At 38.9% G+C, this 27,685-nt stretch overlaps 2 protein-coding genes across 7 annotated transcripts; one reads left to right on the top strand and one right to left on the bottom strand.

The window, feature by feature from the left end:
• The first annotated feature begins 413 nt into the window (after positions 1–413).
• On the top strand, positions 414–16,653 carry LOC111334535 (fibroblast growth factor 4A-like). Of its 6 annotated transcripts, none has more exons than XM_088745989.1 (5): positions 414–513; positions 10,973–11,127; positions 13,246–13,510; positions 14,849–14,955; positions 15,266–16,653. In XM_088745989.1, exons 2-5 carry the CDS (start codon positions 11,113–11,115, stop codon positions 15,482–15,484), a joined length of 606 nt encoding a protein of 201 aa, XP_088602115.1. In that variant the 5' UTR covers positions 414–513; positions 10,973–11,112; the 3' UTR covers positions 15,485–16,653. The 6 variants fall into 6 exon arrangements, with proteins under 6 accessions (XP_088602115.1, XP_022796030.1, XP_022796029.1 ...); XM_022940295.2 differs by lacking the exon at positions 414–513 and adding an exon at positions 1,939–2,149; XM_022940294.2 differs by lacking the exon at positions 414–513 and adding an exon at positions 4,948–5,176.
• LOC111334534 (phospholipase DDHD1) lies at positions 15,674–27,676 on the bottom strand. The gene is made up of 11 exons (XM_088745980.1): positions 27,104–27,676; positions 25,704–25,831; positions 25,061–25,112; positions 24,560–24,688; positions 23,543–23,797; positions 22,613–22,719; positions 20,768–21,190; positions 19,725–19,871; positions 19,364–19,640; positions 18,372–18,584; positions 15,674–17,335 (listed from the first exon to the last, which is right to left on the bottom strand). The coding sequence occupies exons 1-11, from the start codon at positions 27,501–27,503 to the stop codon at positions 17,175–17,177; spliced, it is 2,292 nt and encodes a 763-aa protein (XP_088602106.1). The 5' UTR covers positions 27,504–27,676; the 3' UTR covers positions 15,674–17,174.
• Positions 27,677–27,685: the final 9 nt, after the last annotated feature.

Below are 27,685 nucleotides of genomic sequence, written 5' to 3'. Positions count from 1 at the left end.
TGTTTTAGCCGGCTACGATAGTCGCGTGGCGGAAGTCTGACAAGGCTTGGGTCGGAAAATCTTTTTAGTTGAAGGGGGGGGGGGGGGAAGGGAAGAAGATCAGGCCTTTGGACCGTTTTTACTTTTCTTTTGTTTTGTGTTGTTTGTTTGTTTTTTCACTATCTTCTACCGCGGGATACTTTTACCACACGTGTTTCCGTCCAATCTGTATACCGGATGGGTCTTCGTTGTTTGTTAAAAGCAGAGTTGCTATCATTTTTGTCATGTCACTAGTGGCGCTTTTCATGAACGCGGTTGACCGCGCTATCATGCCCTAGGGGCCTGGCGAGGGGCATGTTAGGTTCCGGATCTTCGTGAGGAGGGATGGGAGGGGGGTATTGGAAACTTGAAGTTGTCGGTGTAGGGCCGGGCTATTTAGCTTGATACAATCGTGCAATTTCATGCATTTGCCTTAACTTCAACCAGGATTTAACAGGCATCTTGTATCAAGACTCGGACTTAAGAAAGAATTCCGTAAGTATTGGCTTGATAAGTTGTACATTTTATTCAACCCTGAACAAATTCTTTGACTGTTACCAAACACAAATTGATTCAGAATTCATTACGGCCTCCGCTGTTCGTCAGGAAAGAACCGTGAGTACAGTATCCGATATCTCAAAAATACTAAATTGTAGAAAAAGTAATGGTGAAAGACCTAAAGAAAGAAAAAATTCCTAAACGACATTCTTCGATTTTATACTCCAAATCTGTGATGACAGAGAGCTATTTTGAGTTATTTCTAACCTAACTGACGAGTGATTCGAAGGATCACTCGGCCTGTAGATTAACGTCCCTATCAAATAATTTGTAAAAATGAACTCGAAAAATTAATAATCTTGGTGAAAAACAACCGGAGGATAATGCATAAGAGGACTTTGGTTCAACAAAATGGTCGCGCACCAATGTCATTTAAACTCTAGAATTACAAGTTTCCACAATGATCCACCTTTTTGAAAAATAATAAATCTGTCTCCTCTTCCATTTCGTGACCTGGCGGTATGAAATTGAACGGAAATGGTCTTAAATAGCCCTTTCCTGTCGGCAGACCAAAGCTTGAAAAAAAGATACTTCTACAGCTTCATAGTTATTTCCGATGGAGGTGATGGTTTGTTTGAAGTTGTACAGTTTTCACCCAAATTTTTCCCACCAGATTTCTTTAAGTCCAGATATTTACAGAATCCAAAGATTATTCGTATGAAAATTTGACGTATTCAATGAAATGTCCATTATTGATACATGTTTAAATATAGCTTTAAAAGGACAGTTGACCTTGCGTTCTATATTTGAGAAGTATCAATGGTTTTCCGGCTTTTGAGTGAACTAAACAAAACATTACAGAACACTTTTTAGAGTGTGTGACTCTTTTCTTGTTTAGGAAGTTTGTACGTTCTTAGGGAATTCGTGCTCTTACTTATTTCGCACAATCAAAAAAAGATCAATTCAATTGGATCAGGAAATGGGGTCAAGGCTGGTATTTACAATTGTTGTGATAAGAAAAAGAAACTTACCTGTAATTTATTTTAATGGCCTAATCATCGGGCGTGAAAAGTTTCATTTATAGGCCAGCTCATTGCTTTCGCGAAAAAAACCCATTATCTTAGTAAACACTCGGGTTCGTGCCGTAGATTGTTTTCTCATGATGTAATAATGGTTTTAATAACGTTTAATTCCTTGCATTGAAATTCTGTCTGTTTATTTTGAAACCCCGACTGATAATGAATACTCCTCAGATTTGACGATGCTTAATTGGAGCGGACCCTTGAAAGAGACTTAAGACGGTTTTATTTGACATATTGCAGCTCTAGGAAATAACGCTGTTTGTTAGATAAGGAGGTGAGATGTTTTGAATCAAAGACTTTTAATTTCCTGTTTGATGACTCTCGTGAACAAAGTAGTTTAGTGGTCGGACGAAATTTGTTTTAAGATATCCGGAAAATCATAGGCATTCCTCTACAAATCAACTCAAGTTTGCCATTCTTTGTCAGATATTTTCACTGAAACACTCATTGATAAGGCGAAAAGGCCACGACGAGTTTTATCTGAGGACCTCTTCACAGATCTTGGTAACGATTTTCGGAGTTAGGTCGTCCGCATGCAGGAAACGTTCACGGTAAGACGTACAATCGACTTTTTCTATCTTCTACGTCAGGTTATGCAGCACAGAGGGGTACCGGACTTTAGCAGGACGCTTATTTGAACAGTACAAGGTTTTTTTTTTTTTTAACGGTCTTAGATCATCTGCAACTTAACAGTTTGAAAACTCGTATTAACCCCGCTGTATATCCAACGATTCCTCTTCGGACACGTACAGAAGTCCATTCCATTCCTCTTCTTCTGCAACAATGTATAATCATTCTAAACGAGGATGTTTGAGAGTGTGATCAGATACACATAATCATTTGTGCAACTGGCTGCGTCGTTTGAGATATTCCTAAGGGGACTATAGAGGGGCAGTATGAGGGGTCCTTCATTACCCCCTTCGCGTTTCGTTTTTCTCTCTCCCCAATCTCCGCACAAGAGCTAATTCTGGGACGTCACAACTGAGACGACTGTAGAGAACCACGGAATAACCACAAACTATTTTAACCAGCTCCTAACCTGGACCGACTGTATCGCCATCGTGTAGCTTGAATTATTAGCGTTGTAACGAAATCCTTCAAGTTTTATTCCCTGGATTCTCACGATTTCGGGCAGACCTATGTTTTATTTCTGTGTGGTTTTTCAACCATTCACAATTGCACGAATGCTGTAGTTCAGAAGGTCAGTCGATGTCTGATGAAAAGGAAACTCATACTGCTTACAAATCAGTTAGTTAGGCTGCGTCTTTGATCTTGCTCTCTGGAGGTCTTACAGTAAACTGAATTTTTGCCAACCTCGCTAAACAAGAGCGCAATCTCGGCTCTACCAATGATGAAAATGGAAAACGAATGTTGCGAAATCAACATATTTCCCTCAAGGTGAACGTCGCTCAGTTTAAAACATACCGGCTGTTTCAGCTCAGAGGCTTAGAGCAAGTTATGCATTAAAGTTAATGGTCAGTTTAGTCACAATAGAGTATTTTGTGATCGATGGACTCGCGGCACCTCAGTGTGATTCCCACAGAGGAAATTGTTCTTTTCCGACAAATTAAAAACATGTACGAGCCTTTGATGAAAAACACGATTGGCTTAAATCTGTCTCCATAAAAACCTTGTATTAGTATATTTCAAACCACAATGTGACTGGCTAGAATTCTTTCTGGTTCAAGGCAACAGGCGAATCAAATGGCATAAGTAACAGATATTTTCAAGATAATTATTAATAGTACAAATTCTGGCGTAATCATCCGGTTAGCTAACCGATTAACCTCCCGGTTAGCTCAATGGATAGAGCGCTGGACTGTTGTGCGGGAGGTCGAGGGTTTGAGCCCCGGCCGGACCAACACTCAAGGTCTTAAAATAATTGAGAAGAATTTGCTACCTTTCTATAACATCAAGTAATGGTTAGATATTCTAGTCTTCTCGGATAGGGACGAATAAATGGAGGTCCCGTCTCCTGCAGGGTTGGGGTAGGAGACATTTATTTCCCACACACGATTACTGTGTGATGGATGTCCTCCCCTGGGGTGGGATGGGTGGGAAGGTGAGATCGATAGACTGAAGCGGCTGCCAGAGGCGCCTGATATGGTGACGTCTGTTCTCAACCTTACACTGCGCCCGTAATTCAGCCTCTGGGCTGCAAGTGGTCAGATATAAACTATATTCTATATTCATATTCGTAAATATGAGGTATTTATGGAGCGACGAGATATCAAATGAATAAATTTTCAGTCTTTCAAATGAGGAACTGAAATTTCCTATTCATTCCGAAACAGATGTTGTAATTTAGTTCAAGATTCCGACGAAATACTTTCCTAGCCCTTTGCTCAAATACATTCCGAGATATCATCTTTTATCTGCATTTAAAGGTCAAACTGAGACCTGGAGTACTTCTAAAAATCAGCTATTCCTAAAGTAGGGATAAATCCCTTGTTTACCTGATTAACGGCGCTCTGTTCTTCTTGCCACGAAATCTGCATCGATGCAAGATCAATTGGTAACAGTTTGAGTCTTCATTAAGAATGAATACTCGATATCTGTGATCTTCTTCGGTGTTATAAACGACATTAATTTAATTAACAGAGCACTGCATACGAAAGAAGTTAACTAAGGGTAAGCTTAATGAGTAAGCCATGTCGCTTTTATTGCCGAGGGGAACCGCAAAAATACCCGAAACGCAACGTTAAATTCTCACGCGATATCAGAAAATAAGTCACGCTATCATGAAAGATTAAATTAAAAAGTTAACAGTTGCGTCACGAGAGGAAGAACTTCTATTTCTTACGACTAAAAATTTGTATATAGTAAATTAAGTAGATCAAATATGTTTTCATTCATAGAACGATTAAGTAATCGAAGCTTTAGTATCATACAACCCGGACGCAACTTGATAACAACCTGCATCGAGTGATTTATGCGTTTTGATAAGTCTCGCCACAAACAATCAATTAGCCCGATAAAAATCAGCTTACGAGCAACATACTGTCAGATTTTGGCTCGCTTTGAGAATCTCAGATCTAAATTAGCCACCACACTGATCAAAATTAAACACACGGTGAGACATTTTGTTCCCTAGACAGATTTTTTCATTACTTTTCTGGGAGAGCTGGAGATCCTCTTACTTCATTACCAGCAGGATTCTGACATATCACACGACGTCCTAAAACATGGAAACTCAGTCGAGTTCATGCTTACAATCTTGAATGTTCACTGTTGAGTTATTTTAAAAGGTCCAGATTGAAAATGTGATCTGCTTGAAGCTGGAATTCTCCAACTGTCTCCACCAACGCTACTTTTAACACTGATCCATGAATTGTTTGACAGTTTTATGAAAGCCAACAGCATTACCAATTAGGTCATTGCATTTGTCAGACAATCAATCTACTTTCAACACTTCTACACCCGAAACGCCAACAACCCCTAGGAATTAGGGTCATTTTTTATGTCTTTGACAGTTCAGAGCTATCTTGTGAAGCGTTTAGTTTCAAAAGGAATCCTGTAGTGTTTTTGCAATATCAACGAATGCAGCGTGGAAACTCCGAGACATGTAGTTTACCAAGGTTAGTGACACTATGTAGGTACAAAACTTGCAATGTTGTGTTGAAAATGAAGAAGAATGCGTAGAAATCTCTTGAGTGCTGTACTCAGTCAGTGAGAGATCAATGCTCGTAAAATGTACGCGTGCAAAGTTTAAACGGAACTGCCTTCCACTGAATGATAAAGAACAGTTCTGTTCAAGCCTGTTGCGGGATTTGGAAATCAGGGCATCTCTTTGCAATACTTTGCAATTTGATGAATTGGACTTAAATTGGCTGAGATCATCAGGAACGAAGTGTTTCGATATTATGCGAGAAGTAATGACGTTATTTGATTAAATAAAAAGGTTAACTTAGTTCTTTTGGATGTTTAACAAATTGCCCATGAGTTACAGCTAACTGCCTGGGCATATCTCAATCAGTCTTATCTTCCAAGCCGAAGTTGTGCAATGTGCTCGAAAATTTTGCATCGAATTATTTTGCACCGATTTATTTAACAGTTTGGCATTCACCCAACTAAATTAGATCTACGGTGTTAAAAAATACTAACAAACAATAACAATCACAAGGTGAACATATCAGCTTTTAATACAAAAGAAAACCATCCCTGTGAGTAGTAAGTTTTCAGTCAGAGCTACGCGCATGCGATTGTGAACGAGAAGCGACGTAATTATCTATCTGACAGTAGCATAGTTGCATTAGCGGAAGCATACATCAAACAACATGAGACATTCATCTCATAAATGCAATTGCTGAGCTGATTGCATATCCTCGGCATTTCGGATTGGCTACAAGGTTGCAAGACTCTGCGTGCAATATTGCTTGTCGGCAAGCCTGTGGCAAAATGCAAATCTCAGTTGCTCTCGCAATTGATCATTTCAACAAATGAAAGCTAAAATAGGCGTTAGCAGTACGTGAGAAATATGTTGTCTTTCGATTAATTTCCTACGAATGGTTTTCTGGTCAAGAAACGTCCCTCGTATTTTGCGAAGTAGACATGCATTACTTTACTCGAGATAAAACTTAGCTGCTTTTGTCAAATTATCTTTAAACGTAGAAGTTACTAACTGAAGTATATACCCATGATAACTGAGAAAATATTCATTGGATATAAAGCCTCACAATTATCCAAGGAAACTAGCTTTGATATTCAAGAAATTGTCAGAAATGAGTTGGACTGATCTCCTTAATCGAATAAAATTTAAATGGATATCAAATAGGAAATAACACCCTAAAAACAAGGCCATGTTAAATTTATTAATGAGTGATTTTTTTTTCTCATTTAATTAAAAAGGAAATTTCGTCACCGTCAAGTCCGCCAAAACATATCTTATTAATCCTCTTGTGGAAGAAACAACTCTCTCTCAGAATTTGTGAAATGGACGATGTGTTCTCAGGCACGTACAGTTTGCTGACAGTATTTTATCGTAACTCATTGATTGCAAAATTTTGTTCCGAAATTTACGATATACTTCAAAAACAAATGGGCGTGTAAATGATCCAAAACATTTTTTTGCTATCTGGTGACAGAGCCTTGAATTATTCAAAAGTTTAATAAATTTTAAATGTTTTCCTTATCTAAATCATTAAAAGTAAATTTCTGAATTTTTTTTATCTGTTACTTTAATACAGTCAAGAGACCAAGGAATCTCGTGAAGTCTGTAGCTGTGTAATGTGATATTTGATTTCAGATCTAAAATTGAAATCTTGATCTGGTTTCTGCTGATTATGACATCTATGACGGTCCCAGATTTAATTTACAATAATACTTGATCTTCATTTCTTTCTGAAAGGATTTCCATAGTAGGTCATATGAAATCGGCTCTGCACCCTCTAAAACTGCACAAAGTTCATGAAAAATCTGTCAACTCGGGGTCCTTATCTTGACACACTGCACGCGTAACTATGGGATAAATCACGTATCACTGAACTCGTATGTGTTTTAACGTATATCTTGTGGTTATTTGCCGTACGTGCGTTACAGGGCTCCTGGAGGAAAATACAGTCATTGTCTCTCGTAAGCTAATGAGTCATTGATTGAAAATGAACATATGCTTGTCATATTTACGGCTCAAGGATATAAAAATAAATGAAGTGTTTTGACATTCCTTTACTTTCCATTAAATGGTGATTGGAGACTGATGTTCCAATTCGTTGAAACTAAGGTATGTTGATGAAGATTTTGGAAAATCGGTATAGCTAACGTGCAAATCTTTGCATAATTATAAAACTCTCGATGCTTGCGTATGTGTCAGCTGGAACACGTCCTGTTAATGGTGTACATCCCAAAAGTGAAATCATTCCTCATCACGGAATACAAATACAGGAAATGTTTTCCTCAACGTTTTATCAAAGAGTCAATGGAACTTTTTCCGATACAAGATTCATATAGCACTCGCCAGAGAGAATTTGCCCATGATTTGCTTTCCTCCTCAAGTTCTTGCTCAGTGAGCTCAGTGAGCTCAGTGAGCTCAGTGAGCTCAGTGAGCTGTCGTTTGACAGAATGAATGGAATAAAAGTGAGCAAAACAGCTGCTCATTTGAAGGTAACAAAACGGAACGTCAAGAGTAATTCATCCTCTCTCAGTTTATCCTGGCACAAATGCCAAACTTTGTTAAAAAATGTGTTTATATCGTGTGGTTGAAAATATTTGACGAAACGACTCTTAAATCAGAGATCGATCGTGAATCGTCACTGTTCAAGGAGGATTCTGTCAGCGAGAGGAAACTGAAAAAAAAAAAAAAAACACATGATAACGGAATATAATAAACCAGATTGAAAGCCAGACCGAGTAAAGAAAATCAAACATGACAAAGAGCATGCTTTAGAGCAATTGTATCAAAACCTCGATAACTTTGAGGGATAACTTCGTCTGTGAATTTCTTCCGTTTTTTCGCGTCCTTCCGTATTATAAAGTTCTAAAACTGATATTCGAAAGGCATAAGAATCGTCGTTTGCAACCAGTCATCACACGAAAATTTATATAATCCGCAACGTTTCGTTTTTAATCATTTGAAATTCCTACAGTTATGTAACAATGTAAACTTGAATCTTAGGTTTGTGTAATTATATTTATCTCTGCATTGCAAAGTTCAATAAAGACCATTCGTATTTACTTTTTGTTTAATTCATACATTTGATTGCATGTTAATTTTTCTGAAAGACTTCACCATTTACCTATTCTTTTTTCAATTCATTTACTTCAGTTTTTCTATTTTCATTTAACTATTCATCTAATAAACAGAAAAAAATAAATCAACTACATTGGTTGATTTTTCATCTCTAGGGATGAAATGTAGTTGATTGATTTTTTTCTGCCTATTACACGTTATACTCGCTCTACTTTATGTATGGAGCACTGTTTTACGGATATCAAGTTTAACCCTTCTGACCTTTCATCTATATAATTACTTAGACCATATTTCAGTAATTGCTGTTATGAACACTGCATTAGTCTCGTTGTTACACCGGAGCCTTAGATCGACTTTGGAAAATTCTTCCAACAAAGTTTGAAATGATAAAAATCACAGAATGGTTCAAGACTAACATGAAACTTGGGCCCAATTTGATATCAGCTTAAAGGTCAAGATCAAATGAAACGGAAACTTCTAGATCCACGGATCTGCGGTACAAGGAAAAACAAACTATTACCATGATCAAATATCAAATATTGATTTTATTAGAACCGGACCACCCAGGATGTCCCTATGTAGTCGTTAAGGGTATTTTTTAGTTTTAGCCCGAAAATGCCTTACTTACATATTTTTCTATATCGAGCATTTTATTTTAGACACAGGTGTTGTTGAATCTCAGATTTACGTCTGCTATTTCCGGGCATAAGGTTTTCGGATCAGACTGCAAGCCACAAACTTGCCGAGGTCGCCAAGTCATTAAAAAACTATTTCCTTCTTAGTCTTGAAACTATGCTAGTTGGCAATTCCAAACTTTAATACCCATTTGATTTCGCGCAGAGAAACATTTTTGTGGGCACCAAAGTCTGTTGCGCAACTGCCTAAAAAGTTGTCTTTCCTGAGTGTCACGCAATCTCTTTGGAAAGATCATGGACGAGTCACACATGCTAACTTGGTACAATCTACTGATCGGTATCAAACTTTGCAGTGACCTCTGATTATAGCGCAAATTCTACAAAGATAGGTTCTTAAATAAGATCCTGCCTTTGCAGATTTCATCTTTCGTGCTTACGTGCGAACCAAAACTTTATAAGCCCTGATATTGTAACAGAATTTTGAGTCAGACACTGCGGTTTTCGTAGATAATAAAGTATGTTGAAGTGGATTGAGGCTGAAAGAGAATTTCCGGCTTTCTTCGCGTAAGAAACGGACAAAAACGGCTTTTTACCGCAAGTCATCTTTCTTGACCCGGCAGTCAAGTACCACTTCAAATTTGATGAGAAAGTTTCGAAACCAAATTCAGTTCTCATATAGTTCCCTTCTTTCAAACTTCTCAAGTAATAACGATTGGACGGTTATTCTTCTTAGGATTTAACAAGTTGTCAACTGAAGCTAGAGTAAATAACATTAATATTTACTGACCCCTAGGTCACTGAACGGTGTATTAATATCGATCTTTGTCGTTTTGTTTCTTGTGTTAGAATGGGCAGTAATTCAATGTAATTGTATTTAAATTGGGTTTGATTTACTTGGATATTATTTCCACAAACCTGGTATCCGTCTGAACAAATAATTGTTCAATTTTGTTTGCTTTGACACTTCATGGTATTTGTTAAGGTGAATAATATCGTTTTTAAAATTCTAAAAGACTCTCCGCTTTTAGGAAAGACCGACAATAGAGGCACTTGTACCATGGCGAAGACCGCGAACTATTACCACTTAGCTAAAACCGGTCTTGTAATTTGAGTTTCGTAAAAGGACGGCAAACCATTGAGGAACTTCAAAAAAAGTCGGCGATTTCTGAAGGAAAAAAAAAATTGTATTATCCGCTAATATCAACAATGGAAGACCCCTTTGTTTACCGCAAAAGCGATATTTTATTGTCATGCAGCTCTTCAGGCTGACTTTTATTGATGCGTCTTCATCACTTGTAGAACACTTTCTCTGCTGGAAATGCGCAAGCGAAACGCAATATGCGGTCATTTAAAAGGTTGCCGGCAGCGGGCTTAAATTGAATGCTACTAAGCGATCTGTCATGGAATGTTTTAGCAGTTTTAGTTTAAGAAGCATTTGAACGAACTTAGGTACACAGGAAATATCAATCTGCTGAGTGAACATGAGAAACTTGGTAATGTTCGAAGAATGCCTCTAGACTGAGAGAGGAAGTGAGTCAAAGTTAGGTGTTTACTTATCTATTGAAGATAAACGATTAATAATGGTCGTAATTAATTACTTGTCGCACTTGCTTACTTTTCAGTTTTGTATCGAAGCCCAATATGCGGCTTAGCTACGGGATTTTGAAGTAGCATGCACAGAATCTTTCCTAGAAATCATCAGAGAACATATTAGTTCATTGCACGCGGCTTGGTTTGGAGTAAACAGTGCGGTATTTTGGGGTAAACATTGTTTTAACCATTGTAGTCAGTGTACGTTGTAGACCGTGAAATTTCTGAGTCGAATATAAACAAAAATCCTTTTATTTCCCAGACACGACTCGCCTTTAAACGTACGAAAGCACAAGCGATTTGCGATTTGCGGCAAAAAGAAATATTTCGAGTGGTCTTAAGAGTTTTTAAAAAACGCACCACCGCAAATACACGTCTTAATAGAGCTCTGCTTAGAAAGGACCCGAAGGTATGTATGATATAGAAACAAATATTTCTGAAATTTTTTCCTTTATTTCACGCAGCGTTAAAACAAAAGTGAAGTAACACGCCCTGTGAGGTAATGGAAGGCATTAAATCAGTCTGGGGGCGAGGCAACGAGAACAGTTTCTCGGGACAAGCTTAGAAGTGAACAAGCAGCAACAAGAAGAGCTCTCTTGGTCAAATGGAGTTTAGAATGGTAGGTGTTTTTAAAAATAAATTTAACGCGATATCTTCACTGAGGCTGCCATGTGTTCGGAAGTGCACTCAGTTAATCATTCAATTAACTCATAATTACTGTCTGTTGAAACAAATTGCTTTCGCTGTGGAGAACGAAAACTGCAACATGGGTACAATATTAGAAAAAGCCTAACATTGCTTTTTGCAGACGACGGCCAAAACATTAAGTGAACGCGGTACTGGTTTGAAGTAAAACAAACGCTGTAACTGTCTGTACGTCGGTTGTATATTAGATTCACCAACCGCACTAACATTCCGTCGGTCAAAATAAAGTCTGTTTCAAATACCACACCGCGTGTACCATGAAAAACGGACCTTTCAAAGAATTTTCCAAAAATCAAACTAGTCTTGTTTTTGAGTTGAGAATCGTGATAAGTAAGTCACCAAATCTGTCGCAGGAGAAGCCGTAAAATATCTTAATTTTTTTTTTTAATTCCAATTGAATTTATCAGCAAGTTAGAGTAAGCAGACTATTTTATAAGTTGCAAAATCTTACACTAAATTTTAAAATGGCTAGCTGAATTTTTTGTCATATTCGCTAAACTTGAAATTACTTTTTGAAAGGAACACAGACTTCAAGTACTGCGTCAAAAATGCGGCCGTAATATCACGGGAGCTTCTGGTACTGAAATCCTTAAGAAAAAGCTTGTTTGCGTACTTGTTTTTTCTTCAAAAACTTGAAGTTGAGTCACGCTATTGAAACGTCGATAAACAGTTTATAAGCATGTAGTATGGTGGCAGCTAAGTGAAAATTGATAACGATCATTTTTGTCTTATTTTCTCTGGCAAACGATAACATATTGGCCAATTTGATCTTCAGTAATACCTGTCTCTTACTGCGGCCTGTAAGTGCCACTCTAAATTAATGAAAAAAGTGGATATTGATGTAAACATTTATAAAGTTTCACGGGGGTCTCCAATGGGCTGATGGCTTTTAGGGCAACTGGTTAAAGTTTTGGCCGTTTTAAGGCAAACTTTTTTACGACTAACGATTACATTTTTCAATTTTTACCTCTTACAGCTTTATATACTTTTGGCGTTTTACAGCTATCGGTTAACCCTAATCAGACTCTCTTCAAAGGATCCAAAGTGAATAACTTCGGATCCCTAGAAAAAACTTTGGATCCGTAATTATAACTTTGGATTCGTAGCAACAACTTTGGAGCCGTGGTTATAATTTTTGTATCCGCCTGCCGAGTACTTTTTTCCTTTATATCTAGTTTCATTTTTTTTCGTGACTAGGCAACTGAATTACTCACTCTAAGGAAATTAAAAATCACGTGGTGGTTAAAGGGTACCTAACTTACACGTGCAATTTAGTTTGACAGTGCACGTGGGGCGTGCAACATGAAGCTTAAGCTGTGTTCTAATTGGTTTAAATTATTCTCGAGACAAAGCCATTGTCATGTAATTGGGGTAAAATTAAACCCTGACGTCGAAACTTTTTTTTGCTCCATTAACGATGACAAATTACAAGTGCTAATATTTTAGATTTCCACGAAATACCTAGAGAGAAAAAAAATCGTCGCTGATTTCAATTTATTTTCTGGTAAAGCTAGAAAACGTCAAACAGAAAAATAGATAAGAAAAATACAAATTTTCATTCTTGAAGAAACGGATAAAGTTTCTTAATTTTTAACGCGGTCGACAGAAAGACAGCTGAAATTCGACATCATGCTTAAACTTGCTCATGAAATTTTGAGGTCAATTCTGCGTCATAGTCATGTATCTTGAATTAAAATAAAACCATTGAAACAAATGATTGTTAAGGTCAGCGAACACATCAACGAAGAAAAAATAAAGAAACACAGAACCAGAATGATAAACAATAGAGGCCTATGAAAACAGATTGCAATAAGAAAAAGTGAACACTGAATTTAGGCTGAAATTCACCTGATGCATTGACCGTGACTGGTAGACTACAGACGTGGCAATTTAAAAATATTACCACGATAGCAGAAAAATTCCCAGTCCAATACTGTGATATACAAATTGATGGACCTGAGAGACTGTTTGTATTAATAGTTAAGTTTCCATTAGGTTCATTTCTAATTTTAATATGTTGTTTGGTCGCCAGCTACTTCTATCCATTGCTGTGTTTGTTATGATAACAAGGCCATCTGGCGTTAGTTCAAGAACAAAATTGCGTGGAAGCGGTCTGCAACCAAGGAGATACAAAGTAACAAAGCCTTTTAATCCCAGAGGAAGTTGTGACGGAAATGTGGCTCCTACTCACAAGAGGTTGGTTCTACTCTGGAGTAAACTGAGATTTCATCTGACGGTTTTGTCAAATGAAACATTACATGGGGTGAATGACACATATTGTCAGCCAGCGAGGAGATGTAAGTACTAATACGAAAATAAGTCTGCTAAAACGGCTTCATTGCACGACACTCACTTATTTTAGAGAACTTTTAGCAAGGAATGCATGACTATTCCAAAATAAATGAATATTCATGTTCTTGATTGATATTGTACCAATATATATGGGAATCCTTGTTTACAATATTTGCCTCATTAGCATAAGCAATTCAGTTTCTGATGGAGCTAAAAATAAATCAGTTCTGAATATCGAAAGGTCAAAGTACGATTAACTCGGCCAATGAATACGAGCCTGATGCATTAAATACTTTTTGTGCAACACGGGTTTAAAAACTCAAAATTTTACATAGAATGTATGAGCTCATTAGCGCTTTTGCCATCCAGAAATTTTGCAGTTTTTGATGGACTATTTCTCCTTGAATATTACACCCAAAGAACTAAAAATTTCACCATGTACTAAGGTTTTCTAGCTCTTTAGCTGTCTGAAGTCAATTTGTACCCAACATGCTTCCTTCTTTACGGAAAGCCGTATGCAAATGAGCAAAAATGTAAACAATGACGTCAGCATGAATCCGCCTTTTCAGACTAAATTGGGATGTTTTCTTTTTATTGACGTCACGACAGTCATTGTTAGCCAAAAAAGGTTAAAGTAATAATTCATATTAAAGGTGAAAATCATCCCTGCGGGGATAAATCCCTTTCAAGGCAATCCTATTTTGGTTTTCAAGTAACGTCACCACGATCATTGTGGGCGAAAAAGGATAAAATAATTATTTATATGTTGGGGGATGGACACCAGCCCTGGGGCAGATGAGCCCCTTTCAATACAATCCTATTTTGGTTTTTAGCGAACAAATAACATTACTGATCTCGCGGGTGAATATTTTTTGATAGCTGCGTTGGTCAGGAATTGGTCCATGCTTAGCTTGTTCCAGGCTTTCAGTTAGTGAAAAGAAGCTCGGTAGAAGTTGAGTGAAAAAACGAGGAAGGCCTGGGTCGGGTTACGTAAAGAGCCTCCCTCGTTTTCAGTCTGCTGTTACTATCGTGACGTTTACTATTCTGCTCCTAACTGAGCACCTGGAAGAGGCTAATCCCATGATAATTGGCATACGCTTGTCGAGGCATGGATACACGCGAGAAGTTTGGGAAGGAAGTGCTTGAAGTAAGCTGAGAGCAACCCCAACTTCTTCTAGCTTCTTCATCTTGCACGGCTATGTGTGGTTAGAGCTATAATGGTTGAATAAGACTGAATAGGAAAGGTGCGTGGGCTTTGTAAGAAATATTACTTGAATCCATTATAATACCAGATCTCTTGATCTGTCTCCGGCAGCTGATATACCCCGTTTTTGTTGTTTCAGGTCTGTTTGAGCTACAGTCTTGCGGAACTAGCCTAATAAGAATAAAACATGTAAAAACAGGAGTGTATGTGGCTATCAACAAAGCTGGAAAAGTTTATACTACCAGGGTAAGATTATTTTCCTTTGTCGATGTGCGACCTCGTTTCTAGGGCTTCTCCATTGAAATTTGGAAAGGGTGGAAAGGCCTGGTCGCGAGGTTATTTCCGCGGCCGTGTGCCGCCTTCCAATAAACCTCACAGGTGACAGTGAAATGTCCCCGCCAATAACACAGGTCAGGTCTCGGGCCCAGACCTTTTGATTCGGAGTCCATGTCCGGCGAACCAACCACTTAGCCGCCTTACGGATATATTCTCGCATTAAAATTAAATCGGCCCATGTTCAAATGTATACGCTGACACCGTTACCTTCCATCAACAGAAAAGTCACAAGTTGGATACAATGTTCGTCCAGGAACTTCTTCCCAATAACTTTGTTGTATTTTGGTCCGAAAGAACTTATAAAAAAATGAAAAGGACGAGGTATCTTGCGCTAAAGAAAAATGGGGCCATAAAAAACGCTTCAAAGACTTCATCAAAGCACAAGTCTGCACACTTTATGGTTATGTATTGTACGCAAGCGACGACGCCAAAATGCTGACCTAACCTAACAAGAAACAACGAGTGTGGCCTGGTATTAAGCGAGCTTCGACTCCAAGCAAAGCGAAACCGTGACGTTATCCCCTAGACCATATCTCGTGCCAGGTCCCCATATTTCCGCTAAAGAGGAAAAGCGGCCTGGGAATGAATAGGTACGCAAACAGAGATTGGAGTAAAATATACAAACGGACATTGTGCACAACTTTACGATTTATTTATTGAACCATTCTTGACATTTTTCAGTACAAGACACCGCGTAAAAAATACCAGTCAGTTTTTTTTTTTAGTCCACATGCTTGTCACATATTTACACTAAATATCAAGATAAACTATTTATTTGTTTATAGGATTTTATGAATAGCCTAAGATTTTTTTATGTATTCAAAATAGTTTAGATAGCTAGTGATGAGAAATCCTTTTGAATTGCAACAGAACCGGCTATATGCCAACAATCTCAGACCAACCTCGTTCTCAGGGCCTTTTCCCCTTTCCCGCCCCACCCCCTAACTAAGGGAAAAGGCCCTGGGAACAAGGTTGATCGCAGATGCAGACCTAACTTCCAGAACAGGGGAACAAGACTGCGTTAAAATTATTTACCTCCCAAGATCTGATTAGTGATTCTCATAACCAGCAGCTCAATATTTCCTTATAAATTAGTGAAGAGAATTTGGAGTTCTTTCTGTCCAAGTAATGATTTGACATAAACTAGTCTATACAGGGTTTGTAAACAATTTTTTACAACGAATAAGTTTGTGTCATCCATGGTAGATTTAACTAAAAACAATGACCAGTGAAATGACATGCGCGCGAATCCATCGCAACGCAATTCACACTTTTTCACGCCGTGTTCATAACGCAACGGCGTCCTCAAGATTGTGCGCCTACCGTTGTGAAGGCCTCGCTTCCTCACTGTTAAATCTCATTACAATTTCTCTTAAATGACATCTCAAACATTCTTCATTTGAGCCCTACGACACAACTGCTGCAAAATAATATTTCTATAGCACCTATTCAAGCTTTTGAAACTGCAATAAAGCCAGGGCTACTCCACTCTAGATCACCTCGAGTTAAAACATATTCCAGCCACACTTACAGGTAGATAAAAATAGTCCATCTGAAGTGCTTTTGCAAGCGTAACTAACCAAAAATGAATAAAATTTGAAAAAAACATTCTCTTGGCTCTAGTTCTTTGGGTTATTTTCCAGAAATAGTAAAGTAAATTTCCATTCTCAGTGAACGCACTGAAGTGAATTACTAGAGATCCCAGGTCCTTACATTGGTATATGTAATGGGACTCTATGCGGTCCAATTTGGAAATAACTGCATAAAAAAAATTCTGAGGAAGCCCCAAATTGGATGAGGCTGTAGGCTGAGTCCAATTTAGTAGTAAGAGAAATTTTTTGAATCCAATTATTTCCAAAATTGGACAGCATGCAGTCCTCAGTCTTACTTATTAATTATATAGCTGGTCAGTTGTATTTGGGCATTGCTCAGTCCGCTATCATTCTTTAAATTTTTAAAACTGTCCAATTTGGGATTAATTTGGCTAGTATGAAACAATTTAAATAAATCCTTAATTGGACAGTTTTACTTGAAATTAAAGAATAATAGCTATGCAGGCAATTTCTGATTATCTACCAACCATACAATTATCAATATAAATATTGATGTCTTACTTTTCTCCAATCATCTTAAGGTTGGTCCATATTTTGTGCTGGATCCAGGCAATTCTCTAGAACGAATCGTGTCACATCACACGACCCCCAGTACGATACATGGGAGGTGACTGCAGACCAGTAGTTACTTTCCATGTATCCTTCTCGGAGAGTGAAGTCGAGTCGTTCCTTTAAAACTGAAAGTGAAACGGAGGAGAAATGACTGTGAGTGACGAAGAGCGTCCACTAAGTAATTAACAGTAATAACATAACAGTATTCTCACCAACGCTCTCATACTACTTGGTTAACATTTAGGAACGCACACAATTTATGTGCATATGTGACGCATTTATTGCCATTTATTTTTTTTAAAAGGCTGTTTTCACGTGTCCACGAAAGAAACAGAGCAGTTTGAAAACGCATCCACTTCTGAAGCCGTTTTACAAAGTCTCATCAGCGTCTTCAGGTTAAAACGCTTCACTAAGGTATGCGTTTTTAAACGATAACGCATTAGTGTGGATGGTGCCCTAGTAAACGGGCGTGAAGACAACGAGGAACGATATTGGCGTGGAGATTTGGGATCCCTGTGCTGCTATGGTAGAGCGTTCAATAACTGAACATCGATTTCATCCTAATCTTAATTAGGCCTACTCTGGGGCCTTAAGTCGCCGTAACTTTGGGCGACTTTGGGCGATTTAAGGCGACTTAAGCAAATTGGTAGAAAAAACGTTGCGACTTAGGCGATTTAAAGCGACTTAAATCGATTTTATTTGACTGAAGTGATACAATCAAAGTTAGCAACAGTCTCTCTATAAAACTTAAAAATATTTACAGAATCCCTTGCAATAAACACAATATGTTCAGAGTGGGGTGAATGGAGTCACTTGGAAAGGTTAGAACCCTTATAACATTGCATAACCAATAGCGACTTCAGGCAACTTAAGGCGACTTAAGGTCCCAGAGTAGGCCTCTAATTTCAGTTTGACCAGAAAGCGGCAGACAAAGAGCCAGCGTTTAATTCCACTGATTCATTTATTCACTTGTTTGTTTATACAATACAATACAATACAAAGACTTTATTTAAACACGATAATTGTTAAAGCGACTACACGCTTGTGGGGTCGTGCGTAAAATGGAATAAAATGAAATGTCGTAAAATAAAATAATTAAAATAGCCTATCAAAATTAGGAGATTTAAAAATATTCAGATCTAAATAAGTTTTATTACTTGCCTTTCGATGGTACTGAGAGGTGTTCTTCATTTTTTGCTTGTTCTGGTTTCTTCTTGACACCGCCATCTGTTTCTGACGTTTCTTCCGATTCCTGGCTGGAGTTACTGGACGTGGATGGTTTAGAAGAACCGAACAAACTCGCGATCCAACCTGTCCGCTTGGAAGAGGTCGATGAACCGCCGTCGGTGATAGTGCATGAAGCTCCTTCGTCGTCTACGCCGCCCGTTAGCACAGGGTGAAATTATGAGGAAATATGTGTTTAAAAGTAAAAACCAACACGCTAAAAAATGATTTCTATCGGGTTGTAAGTATTAATTGGTCCAACAGAATTGGTTACAGTTGAGGAACTCGCGTCACCTTGTGGTTGCAAATGTTTGCATAGCTAAATTTCAAAAGCTTTTGTTTTCCAATGTAAAATATAATAAATAATAAATATACGTATAAATAAATACATAAATTGAAGCTCCCCCTTCGGGGCTTTTCAGCCACAATGTTGACTAACACAGTGCTTAAGAGTCCAACTGGCAAGAGGCAGACCACTATTCACAGAGCGCAGCGGAGGAGTTGAACTAGGGGCAACCGAGAACAAATCCAGTGAGTGGCAGAGTGAATCCGGGACACCAGATTAGAAGTCCAGCACCTTAACTACTCGGCCACGCCACCTCCTGGCACTACCACTTGCACTGTAATATGATTCTACTAACCAGTAAGTAGTAGTCTAGTAGACAAATTTCCCCGCCAAAATGACGCTGCTTCTCGCGTGGACTTTTTCACTATTGTGAAAACTCTTCATAATTGAGTCTCGAAGACTCCATTCCGAACATTACTCAGCCACTCAGGAGAGCTTCCAATCACGTTACGGAGAATTCTTAGCATGCGAACCTCATGCAGCGCGCGGAGAAACTTATCTACATTTTTCTTGGAAGAAAGCACCTTCATTTCATTTAAAACGAAAACCTTTCTCGGCTAAATCCTTTTCAGCCAGTTCCTACCTTGAGCGCCTTCCCCAGATTCGGCATTGTGTACAACCACGAGGTCTTCCTCTGTATTTTCCTCACTGTTTGGGCTGTTTGATCGATCACTAGCTTCATCGTCTGTTTTTTGTTTAGAGAAACCAACTCGATATGCCGCTAAAATACCTCCCCACTTGGAAATCTTACCAGTTGGTTTAGTTTCAGTGTAGCCTGACTGTTTACTGTCGTAGCGGTGTAGTTGTACCGGAGGAATGCTGCTATAGTCTGCACTCAGCAATGGTTCTAAGCGGTAGGCCTGGTTCGGCAGAAAAAAAATTGATTATTATAATAATAATTAGAAGAGTAAAGAAACGACATCGCAGGGATCCCAATATCTCACCACAGGGTCAGCTGGATGGTAAATATTTAACACACGCTTGCAAACAGACTTTGGTAACACGTGATCTTCAACGTCGTCTTGTGGTCTGAGCCCTCGAAGTGTCAAAAATACTGCTAGCGGCGATCCAACACAGAATAAGTTTTCCACCTGAAAGTACGCCAAATCAGTCTCTGTACAAACTGGGTGTGAAAGTTTCTTGAGTCCAACTTTTAGGAAAAAATACTTTTATCCATCTCAACATTGTTACAATGTCTCTACGTTTACCAATTAACATCATCAACTCAGTTGATAAAGCCTTATTATTACCCAACTGTGCTTTGTTGAGTACAAATAACGCCCGAGACGAGTACAAATATCACGCGATATTTGTACTCCAGAAATACCCGCGAAATTCTCCTGCACTGAAATAACAATTTGGCGTGTTGAATAATAAATCTCTTGTGAAGGTGTAGTCTGATCGTCCGGGTGAGTGTAGTCCTGAGAAGGACTGTTGTCGGTGGCAGTGACTGACGTTTCGACAACCTGTGCGGAAGTCATCATCAGAGTCAAGTGAGTGATTGTTGTCAGTAGAATGTTCTTATTCCAGTTCGTGTGAAATGATCGGTTGGTTTTGCCGTGATGTTATTGGCTGTAAGACTCAAGTGACGTAAGTCGTTCGTTCAGTCACTGCCACCGACAACAGTCCTTCTCAGGACTACACTCACCCGGACGATCAGACTACACCTTCACATGTTACCCCAGGGTTCAAACCATTTACTGCAATAAATCTCTTATTAAACGTTTTGTTGTGTAGTATCGCTGAGTATTTTTACTCGTTATTTGTATTTTGACAAGCCCTACGGGCTCGTCAAAATACGGCACAACCCGTAAAAATAATCAGCGATACTACACAACAAAAAGTCTAATAAGATATCTATATCTTGTAGAAACCCCCCTGCCCCCCCTCCCCCCCAAACCCGAGGCAAACATGCTATTGTCTGTGATGATGCATAAAGTTCTCGTCCAGAACAATGACTTATTTTAATGACTGGAACAACTCTCACCTTAAACCTCAGCGCTAAAGGGCATTCGTCCGAGCTTTTTTCAGCGCCTTGTTTCTCGTGCTCCACCTCACTCAACACCATCGCCTCAAGCCTCATCACTTCGCTCCGAGCTTTGGCAAGTTCAACTCGTACATTCTCTTTCTTCTTAGCCTTGGGCCCAGACTCCTTCTGCTCATTACTCGTCAAGCTGGTCACTGACCGCAAGTACTGCAGGCTTTCTGTAAGAAAGCCGGTGCTTTTTGTGGCATCTTGAGGAAGATGTCTCAATTCCATGTCCCAAAGTGTTAAGATGTCATATGTAATCACACTCCCCAACGAGTGGGCTACTATTGAAATTTTGCCGTTTCTTTCCTCAAAAGAAGGATTTCTGATGCAGAATTTGGTGTACAAACGGTTCATTTCATCTCTTACACCATCAATGATCTGAAACAGAATGCAAACACTTAAGAGTAAAATCAAACTGGAGTCACATCGATCCCATTTTCGCACCCAAGTCTAGATAGTGTGTTCTGGAAATATTGCGAAGCAGTGTGGCCGAGTGGTTGGGGCCCTGGGCACAATTCCTTATCTGCACTTTGTATATAGCCAACTGGTCTGTCTCCTGCCAGTTGGGATTTTTTGACACCATCTCAATTCCTCCATTCATTCGTTTATTCATTCATTTACATTGGCCCTGAAAAGCCCCATTGGGAAAGTGGTCAACTAGTATACAGATTTGTAGCTAAAAATTATGCTGCTGGCAGAAATTTCGAGTGAGGCGGCTCAAAGGTGGTGAACGATTGTAAGTGGACAGAGCTGAATAGGGAAATGCTGCGTCAGAGGGTATGCGATCAACAACGCGTACTCAAGTGTCCTACGTCTAAAATTTAGCGAAATTAGCGGAAAATAATGGGGGCTGACTTTTAAAACCGAGGAACTCTGTTTTCGTAGGAGGCACTTTCCTATTTCCAAAGGTTTTAAAGGACAAAATTAATTTTTGAAAATTTTTGGGGGGTGTAATAAGCTTTTGGAGGTTGGTGTACCAAGCTTTTGGTGTACCAAGTTTTGGAGGTTGTTCTGTAAAAGAAAAAGGGCAAGGAAAACGACGCCTCGAAGCAACAGAATAGGAAATCAACCATGCGAACGACTCAAAATCCGTGTTTCCGCGGCAAAACCTAGCGCATGCGTATACGTTATTCAGCTCTGTCTTGAAAGTGTGTACGCTCTGAGGTGCCCGTTGTGCACTTAATTAGTGACCACCCTGAGTATACGTAAACAAACATACACACATACACATACACCTTTACCATGCATCAGACCACATATTCTCCTTACTGCTTTCTGTACCTTTCCTCTCTAACTGGTAAGGAGAATTGATTACAAATCAAAGCTTCTTTGTCGGTCATTTCCTTTCATCTAGTTACCTTTATGTCTGATTCTACAATGATACTGCAAAGAGATATTAGGGACCTTAAACAGTCAGGACGGCAACGCCAAGGAAGACTCCGATTAAAAAGTGAATTTCTACTCTTAGTTAGAATTTCAAAAATGGCTGCAAGAGCTTACTGTCTCATACGGCGCCACAGCTCAACTTCAGCATGACGTATAAAAGGCAGCGTTGAGTTCCAAATGGAAATTAAAATAATTTGCCGTCGCGGTTTCGGTTCGCAGACGACGCAAATTTTGGCGATTTCACGTTGTTGTTTTGCATAGGACGGCTAAGAAATGTACAAAGTTTCAAAATGCATGTGCTGAGCTATTGTTCTGCCAATTAGATCTCTTGTTTTTCCACGTCCTCGTTGCCGTCGCCGTCGTGGTTGCTTAAGGTCCCTATTAGCTGCTAGTCACTCTTGGGAGTTGCCTTACCTCATATCTGTAAAATGGACTTGTGTAATACATAATGTCCATCATACTCTCGTTAAGAACCTTCCTGAGTCCGGATACTGAAGAAGGTGTAATGCTCTCAATAGTTCCTGGATAGAGGAGGACATTACACAAACATAGTCACTAAAGGAAGGAAACACTTTCAGTTTTCAAGAAGGTGTAATGCTCTCAATAGTTCCTGGGTAGAGGAGGACATTACACAAACAGTGTAATGTGACAGTAGGGGAGTTCAACACTCCAGTTAATAATAATAATAATAATAATAATAATAATAATAATAATAATAATAATAATAATATACGTTAATTGAAGCTCCCCCTTAGGGGCTTTTCAGCCACAATGTAGACTAACTAAGAGCTTAAAAATCCCCACTAGCAGGAGGGAGACCAGTGGGCTATTTACAGAGCGTAGCCAAGGAGTTGAACTAGGGGCAACCGAGAACACATCCAGTGAGTGGCAGGGTGGAGGACTTGAACGCGGGACACCGGATTACAAGTCCAGCACCCTAACCACTCAGCCATGCTGTCTCCTCAATGGGTTCCTGGCCCTGCAAATCTTCCCTCTTATGTCCCAATGCTCTACCACTCTAGGCTAAAAAAGAACTTTCTGGGGTGTCAGGCTAAATCAAGCTCCCCCCCCCCCTCTCTTCCCCTAAACCCAAGTGTGATGACCTTTACCGGTAACTCCCAAAGGAGATTAGCATGTAACTTGCTCTTATAATATCCATACACTGTCCAGAAAAGAGGTAATCACAATACTTAGACTTGTCTGGTAATGATTAACACCATTTTCTTGCAACTAAATTACAAGGAATGTGTAACAGCTGGAGGAGAGAATTCAAATTCAGATCTGGGAGTTTAAGTTGACTCTTCTCTCACAGTGACATCACCTCTCAAGATATGAATTTATTACCTTCATCTAATTTCAGTGATGATCTCCATTCCACTGGTATAAACTCCACTCGGTGATCGGGTGGATCATCCATAAAAAGTTTCTCTATCACTGTTACTGCACACTGACGGAGGCTGACACAGCACTTGACAATACTGCTCCTGTCCCTTACTTGTCCAATTCCATGAACCACAAAAATCAAATGAGATATGTCGGGAGGTCTGTCACCAGGTTTGGCAACTGTGTGATATCCACGGTGAATCTGTGTTGCAGGGCCTGATGTAACAAATCAAACATTCATTGCTTAATACTCTCCCTCTCTAGGATGCTGCTCTTTTCCAGATCTCACCTCTCTCCTGCATTATTTCAGGAGTCCTTGTTACATTTGTCCAGAACCATTTGCAGTTCTGGTAACATCAGGCTTTCAATCAGAGTTCAGTGTCTTGTCCACAATTGTAGCTCAACAATGATCCTTACCCACCCCTCCCCCTCCTAGTGCTTTGAGAGATTGAACCCTCTATGTACTGGGGTAACTGCTTCTTTCATATTACTTTGTGCATCTACAGTAGTTTATCACAACATGAAATCTCACATCCAGAGCATGAAATCACTCCCCAAAAAACAGGACCATCAATCACTTCGAAAGAAGAAAACATATATGACATAGTTATCAGCCAGGTAATCGTCATGCACACCATTATGTTTCGTCAGATTACACCCAAAATGTTTCCTCAAATATTTCAGTGGTGGATCCAGACTTTGAGCTAAGCAGAGGGGGTTTGGTTTTTGTGGTTTCTGGGTTTGGTTTTTGTGTGAACAATTGCCTGCTTTTTCTCCTTCTGTATCATTTTTATACCCAAAATAAAAAGGGTCCCAACACCCCTGGGCCCCTTCCTCAAGATCTGCCACTAACTTTCTAAAAATGAAGTGAAAAAGGCAGGCTAAATTGGCAGACTAGCTGCCTTTCTTTCATAAAAGTATGATACATTCCCTGGAATTGGATCCTACCCCATTCTTTGTCAACCTTTGTTTATTTACCAGATGAGAATCCAATCTTTCCTCCAACATTTCTAATTATTCTAGATTTGACATCATTCCAGTACAACCACACATCAGAGATGTCATTCCATTCCACGTAAAAACCTTTCAGAGTGAGCCGGCTAAGTCCTGTACATAGTCACCAAGAAAACAAAGAAACACTTACAATCATACCAGCAAAGAAGCAAAACATAAATGAGTTGTGATTGAAACAACAAACACCCAAATATTTTCCCCAGCAAAGCGAGACTGAGAAAGGGCATTTGGTATGCATGTTTAATACCTACATCAATTTTCTTTTAGCTGAGTGTACAAACACAATAAACTTGTTCAAAGCATATGACTAGCAAAGCATTAGTAAACCTCTGTCTTCTATTGCCTCAAGGACTTTTCATTAGTTATCAATTAACTCTCTGACAATCTGGTGGGACAGTTGGCTGTAGTGTGTTAATTTTCAAGCTGGCTCACTGTATACAATATTTTTTTCAAGTTTAATCTTACCTTGGCTTTCACAAACTGCTTTATCACTGTCAGTTATTCCAGGTTGGAATCCCTTAAAGAAAAAGTAATAATTAAGTGTTTCCTAAGTCAACCATGTCCTTTACCTAGTGACACCTTAAAAACTGCACAAGTTCCTATCATTTGTGGTTGAATAGATTAATTTTGGAATATTAATCCCTGTAAGAAGTCTTATTGGTTCAAAATTAATAGCAATTTATTTCTTGTAACTGTTACAAGTAGTATGAAGCTCTTTCTATCAGTGAATTATAGACACTTAATTCACACATTTTGTGATCATTATCATTCAAATAGTAGACAAACTAAAAGACATGATCTAGCCACTGATGGAATAATCAGATCTTTCCACAAACTGTTGCTTGATTTCAATATATCACATAAAAATTTTCTTCCTCTTGATAAAAATATCAGTAGAGCAATGATCCAAAATTGGAAATTGGGTAATTTCTGTTGCACCCAACAATTAAAAAATCTCAGTATCAAAGATAACACATATATAATGGTCACAAGACTTGTCACATAGCAGAAGGGTCATGTTTAATTCTTGAAAATTAGAGTGTCATCCCGCAACTACCTGTCCTCTGACGAAAACAACAAAAACAGCAAAAGCCGCTGACTGACTCACCATAGCCCTTAGCATAGTCTGGTGCGATGCTTCAATCTGCTCACTATCATCCTCACTAAGTGGCTGCCAAGTTTCCAGCGAAGAGGTCCCAGTGAACCAAGTTCCTCGACACACTGGCTGACTGTCATCTATACCAACAAAACAAATTTTTGTCGAATTTTAACCAAAATTTAACATAATTTCACCAGCAATATAATATCCCTCTACCTATAGATAAATGTCATCCTCACAATCAGCAACTTGAAAAAGAAATTTGACTCAAATTTTCTGAGTATTTGAGGCTATTGTCAAAGCTGTCTGTAACTTATAAGCAGCATCACTTTTTATTACACGATTCGGGCAGTCAGAGGGCCAATAACTAAAATCAACCAATCAAAATGCTCTATTGCCGCTCAATATTCTCTCAGTATTGGACCGGGCACTGTCCTGAATGGTCCCGAATGATACCGCACTTGTGTCCCTTTGAACTTCAGTCATTTAATAAATCTCTTATTAACCAAGCTTGCTCGGGACCGTACTGGAAGAATATCGGCCCTCGCTCTTTTTTGTATGGACCGAGCTGCGCTCAGTCCGTACTGTCAAGATCTCGGGCCGATATTCTCCCAGTACGGCCCTTACGCTTGGTCAATAAGATATATGTATTGCCAACATTTCACTACGTGTTCTTTTTATTGTGATTATTAGTATTCTTAGTTCTATGTTATCATCTTGTTGCTTTGTTTCTTGTCAAAAGACTACATAGTGAAATTCAAGATTTTAATTTAAGTTTTCCCACTGTCCTTGAAATTTACTTCAAAGTATTGTTTTTCTCCCATGTAAACATATCTTATTTTTTTTTCCTCTGCTGACCGACAGAGCTGAATAACGTATACGCACGTGCTAGGTTTTGCCGCGGAAACTTGGATTTTGAGTCGTTCGCATGGTTGATTTCCTATTCTGTTGCTTCAAGGCGTCATTTTCCTTGCTGCTTTTCTTTTACAGAACAACTTCCAAAAACTTGGTACACCCCCTAAAAATTTTCAAAAATTAATTTTCTCCTTGAAACCTTTGGATAAAGGAAAATGCCTTCGACGAAAACAGAGTTCCTCGGTTTTAAAAGTCAGCCCTTATTATTTTCCGCTAATTTCGCTAAACTTTAGACCTAGGACACTTGAGCCCGCGTTGTTGACCGCATACCCTCAGACGTAGCATCTCAGTCATTATTCAGCTCTGTCCTGCTGACAATGGGCCATTTAAACCTCTGGCTTTGGCTTTAGTATACATTATAATTGTGAAAAGAACCATAAATATGATCAAATACATTGTATGTTAATGTATCTAAACCTCAATATAGAACGTTCTTTGCATTTATTTATAAGTTGAAGTTGATTTATTGATTTGTTTTCATGGCCCTCACCTACCTTTCCAGTATATAGGTTTACATTCCCTAGCAACAACATCCACCTCATACAAGCCACCTTTAACAGTAGGCATTTCATAAATCGTAGAAGTATTAAGAATCTTTGAACTGTCCTCAACTCGGCTCTCAAGAGCCAGGATTTGACGATAGCTGCGTTCAATAGCCAAGGAATCACAGCCATTAAATGGGATCCATTTCTTGTCTTCTTTTACAAACCAACGAACTCGATTTTCCTTTAAAGGCTGCAGAGCATCTAGATGCTGTTGAATACTTGGAGGACGCTTCAATTTCGAGCAGTTAGATGGAGGTGGAGGTCTTGGAGGTTTACTTGGCGATCCGCTTTTCTTGGAATTGGAAGATGAAGAATCACCTTCGTCAGGACCTTCGCCATTTTGACTCATTTCTCTTCAGTTGGGACTAAAAGACGTCCCAATGTATTTCAGATGAAAGAAACGATCAATCAGAGGCCAATGTACCACAACCACCGTAAATTACGTCACAAGTTCCTCTAAATTTTATAAATTATTTTTTTTTCGCAAGAATTAAAGAGGATATCATTTCGTCATACGCCATTTTAGTTTAT

Source organism: Stylophora pistillata, chromosome 14, assembly GCF_964205215.1.
Source record: "Stylophora pistillata chromosome 14, jaStyPist1.2, whole genome shotgun sequence".
Lineage (NCBI taxonomy): Eukaryota > Metazoa > Cnidaria > Anthozoa > Scleractinia > Pocilloporidae > Stylophora > Stylophora pistillata.
This window is presented reverse-complemented; position numbering and strand designations above follow the sequence as displayed.